General features: G+C 36.1%; 1 protein-coding gene across 1 annotated transcript in view; it reads left to right on the top strand.

Annotated features, from left to right (window-relative positions):
* Positions 1–4,455, top strand: part of LOC106522688 (uncharacterized) — a 38,031-nt gene that overhangs the window by 7,772 nt on the left and 25,804 nt on the right. Inside the window, exons 11-17 of the mRNA XM_014015811.1 lie at positions 795–1,075; positions 1,862–1,912; positions 2,182–2,232; positions 2,686–2,745; positions 2,828–2,956; positions 3,047–3,156; positions 3,698–3,759. Of these exons, the coding sequence (XP_013871265.1) occupies positions 795–1,075; positions 1,862–1,912; positions 2,182–2,232; positions 2,686–2,745; positions 2,828–2,956; positions 3,047–3,156; positions 3,698–3,759 (744 nt within the window). The remainder of the gene's footprint in view (positions 1–794; positions 1,076–1,861; positions 1,913–2,181; positions 2,233–2,685; positions 2,746–2,827; positions 2,957–3,046; positions 3,157–3,697; positions 3,760–4,455) is intronic.

Here is a 4,455-nt window from a genome sequence, read left to right as displayed (position 1 = left end):
GTGTGTGTGTGTGTGTGTGTGTGTGTGTGTGTGTGTGTGTGTGTGTGTCTGTGAATGACTGCCTGCAAGTGTAAAGCAATTTGGGGGATTGATAAAGCACTATATAAGTTCAGACCATTTACCATTTTTGCACTGGGTTTCTCAGTGTTTTATGTATCTCACAATTTGTACACACAATTTTAAAACCCATCTCACTATTAGGAAGTAGATTTGTACAACCTTGTCACAGTTTATTCAAACTTGAATTTTTTTCAGAAGTTGTTTGTCTGCAAGAACCTGGAAAAACACAAAGACACTGCCTTTGGCTTTCAATTGAGAAATAAATACAAAATTAAATAATTTCTTTTTGGAATAACTGCAAGAGTGTGTAATATGGAAGCCCATTTCCGCCACACTGATAAAAAAAATAAAACTTGTATCTCATAATTACGAGATACTATCTCATAATTATGAGATACAAGTTTTATTTATTTTTTATCAGGGTGGCGGAAATGGGCTTCCATATGTATCAACACAAGCAAGACTTTTCAATCTTTGATTTTTAACTGCAAAATAAACGAAAAATTTGGATTTATCTCCGGAATAACTGGATTTTACACGTATTTGTACATACATGTATATTTACGTACATATGATGTCAGCGCGCATCGACCAAGTCTCGCGAGATTTGGGGAAGGAGACTTCTTGCGTAGAGTTTCTCTATTTGGCATCAACCAAGTCTCGCGAGACTTTGGGGGAAGGAGACTTCTTGCATAGCGTTTTTCTATTTATTTGGACTGATGGCTGTCTAGCAGTGGTMTAATACTTCGGATCGGGCTGCAATGGCCGAAAGCCAAACTCCAGGATTAAAAGAAGAACGTCCACGTCTTTTGTTGAACACAACACTTGCGCCAAAAGTATCCSATAAAGATAGGAAACCCCTCCTCGAACAGAGAACTCTAAAGAAAGCTGTGGACCAAGCCCGAACTAGAACCACCAGAGTAAACATCGGAGCTGCTTTCCCGAGATGGAGAGAGCTACGGGAACAGAAAGGATTCAGAAATGATGCACAGCTTGCCATATTTCTGCTGGACTGGTAATTTATGCTACTTTATCTCCGAGGTGTCTTCTTCCAAGGCGATAAGTAAAACGTTCACGGTTCCAGCCGGGTTACAGCAGCATCCTGTCGCCTACCACCTGTCATCTGTTTTGATTATTGTTATGCTAATGTTAGCTTGTTAGCGCTGCTAACGAAGTCCAGTTTAAGGTTATGCAGGTTTTTTTTTGAAACATTAAATCAGAGGTTTACCTTAGTTGTGCCGAGAAATTCTTAATCTAGTTGTAAACGTATATAATAGAGATATTTGCTGCTTTCTAACACCATCTATCTTCTCAAAAACCCTGATGAGTTTGACCAACCCCCAGATCAATTAATGATACAGGAATTGTGTTAAAAACACAATTTCAAACTAAAAGCACTGCCAATTCGCATGTTTTGACATCTTCTAAGGAGGAAACCTAAGCATGGTGACAGCTTGTTGGATATTTCAATATAACTAACTGTATATACAAGTGCATTAATAATTAATTAAACCTGAAAAAGTAAGCAAAGTCAAATACAGATATTTGTTATTAAAAAAACAATAGCTTTCCCAAAAGACAGAATAAAACAAACTAGTCAGTATAGACTCCAAGTCAGCTATGTAGAGTTTTTAAACTAACAATTAGAAAAAAATGATTTTGTTTTGTTTTATTTGTTCAATTTGAAATGTAAACAGTGTCCCACAGGTCTTAGTGAAAACTATATACTATATTCTTAGAACTTATACCTATTAAGGTTTTAAGACCCCACTGATATTGATGTTGTTTATGTTTTCTTTAGTTATCACACAAGTTGTTTACCTCTAAACTCATCACCAACCCAACTCTCAAGGTAAGGTAATGTTTCTTTATAATATCTTGGATTTGGAAACTTCAGCAGTATTTACATTGTGTGATGACATTTTTTCCCCCTCTGCTCATTACTAATTTCCTACATGTTCAGAAGAAGTAATTTACACCTGAAGTGCTTTTATAACAGTTTATGTTTTAATTTTATGTCACACAAACTTAAAAAAATGTGTAGTACTTCAGTGTGTGCTCTACTTTTATCTGAATTTTTTTAGCTGTTTAATTCCCCCCTTATAAATTCTCTGTTCACAGATATGATGACTCTGCAAAGGAGTGTCTGAGTGTCCACGAAGAGGAAGAAAGGTTTGTCCTTTATTGTCTCAAATATCTGTTTTTACAGGAAGATGACTGAAAAATGTATTTGATAAAATGCTTTTGTAGTAAAACACAATTTCAGGTCACTGTCAWAGTTATAGCAGAATAATGTAAAAACATCCTTACAAAAACGAACTCAGTAGATACGCATCTTATTTTATTTTTAATAAAATGTTTAAATTTGTTGGTTAAATTTAGTAAATATTCCTTTCACAAGAGTACTTTTATCCAAAGTGTTACAGAGTTGAAAAATAAAATCAATATATCAGATGAAGTTGTATTAGCATCTTGTCTAATTCCTTTAAAATTTGACATCTGTTGCTGATTTCTAAACAAGGTTGCAGACAGACATACATGAAAACTTGCTTTTTAAACAAAAATTAYAAAATGCTTGTCAGAAATTTGCACCCTAATCTTTATTTAAAATAATTTTCTTGTCAGACTGTCACCAATGGAGATAGTTGTAAACATTGATGAAAGTGACGTCAGCCTTGACTCAGAGTAAGTGATATTAATGGGCTTCACCTGGTTCCTGTGGGATGTGATGAGTGTCRGGGTGTGATGGTTTGACCTTTTTAAACAGTATCGATCAGGCAGATGACAGGGTGTGTGCCCCGGTCGAGGAAACAGCAGAGGTTTCAGACGAAGAGGAGACGGCGGATGAAGAATGTTGCCAAGATGACAGTGATGATGAAGACTACATGCCACCTCAGTAAGGCTTTCAACTAAAGATTTGTTCTGTAAAAAATAGCTGTTGTTTTCTTATCTTTTTTTCTCTTTTCTTTTATTCCTATGAAACTAGTTGTGCGATTAAAAACAAGAGGAACCTGAAAGCTGCTACAAAAATCAGTAAAAAAGAGGCTTCAAACGCAAAGTTGAGCAAACAATCGTCAGAGACGGACAAGATTCCAGGTCAGAGTGAGAACAGCTTCATTTGTCTTCCTGCAACCTCTACTCTCCCTGTTTAAAAAGACATACAGAGAACAGAATCTGGTGTCAGGTTCTTACTGTATAGTATCTATAGCTTGGTCAATGCCATTTTAAAAAGATGTATATTTTACTTTTGACTGGATGAAACACTTCACTTTATACGATAACACACATTCTTCTATAAAATGACATGTTTTATGAGTATCTTTTTAGATTTTAGTGAGCCATTCCACCTCTCTGTCAGGGTTTGTCTAATGTGATGATATTTCTTTGTTATTGCTTCCCAAGAAGTTAGAAACAATAAATAAATCCATTTAGAAGGTTCAATAGGAAATTTCAGTGTTTGCTTGAGTCTGATTGTTATATGCTGAAGTAACACAGCTTTAAATGAAGTAAAGTCAAATTCTTATAATTATTTATCAGTATTCAAATTGTTCCTGTGTAAACTGTGATAGCATCCGTACTGTATTGTCATGCAATACATGAATAGCATATGTTCACTTGAAGGTGTTTGTTGATACAGAAAACGTTCCTCATCATCAGCTGGGGAACCAAGAAAAAGATGGAGCTGAAAACCTTAACCAGGTGAGATAAGGTTTTTTTTCAACTGTTTGTATCTTTCATAATAATTGTTGGTTGATGATCAGATGTTTTGGGCTGGGTGCTTCTGATTCTGCAGCTACCTTGTCCTCAAAATCCTCATTGGATTTTCTCAAACTAAGTAATAACTTAGTGGCATTAATTATTAACTTTAGTTGAAGTTAAAACTTTATAAAGATTGTTCTTTAACTTGATGTTGTCTCAAGTTTGTTTCAACTGCTCATTCAACATGTAACACCAGTACCATGTATCAACATTCTACCAAACATCTGAGTTCCTCTGCTGTTACAGTAATTATACTGTGTTAAAGAACCTGTGTGCAATACTCCTATGTCCAAGCTCAGAATAGATGGCTGCTCCAGGTGCACCTTCAGTGACAGGAGTCATTGTTCTGTATTACTGTATTGGACATCGCTTATAGCTGCTATAGCTAATAACGTGCCACTATAGGTGCCATTACTATGCACTGAGTCATGTCAACAAAACGGTACAGTTCCAATGAGGGATGTGCATTAAYCTGGTAAAAACCAGCCCATTGTCCTTCACTTTGCTTTGTACGAGGGTCTGGACTCATGGCCATAGAGAAGCGATTCTTGTTGGAGGCGTGGCCTCTGCTGAAGTGTGTGTGTGTGTGTGTGTGTGTGTGTGTGTGTGTGTGTGTGTGTGTGTGTGTGTGTGTGT

Source organism: Austrofundulus limnaeus, unplaced genomic scaffold (assembly GCF_001266775.1).
Source record: "Austrofundulus limnaeus strain Quisiro unplaced genomic scaffold, Austrofundulus_limnaeus-1.0 Scaffold135, whole genome shotgun sequence".
In the NCBI taxonomy this organism is placed as follows: Eukaryota; Metazoa; Chordata; class Actinopteri; order Cyprinodontiformes; family Rivulidae; genus Austrofundulus; species Austrofundulus limnaeus.
The sequence above is the reverse complement of the archived record's forward strand: the minus strand, read 5'-3'. Positions and strand labels throughout refer to the sequence as shown.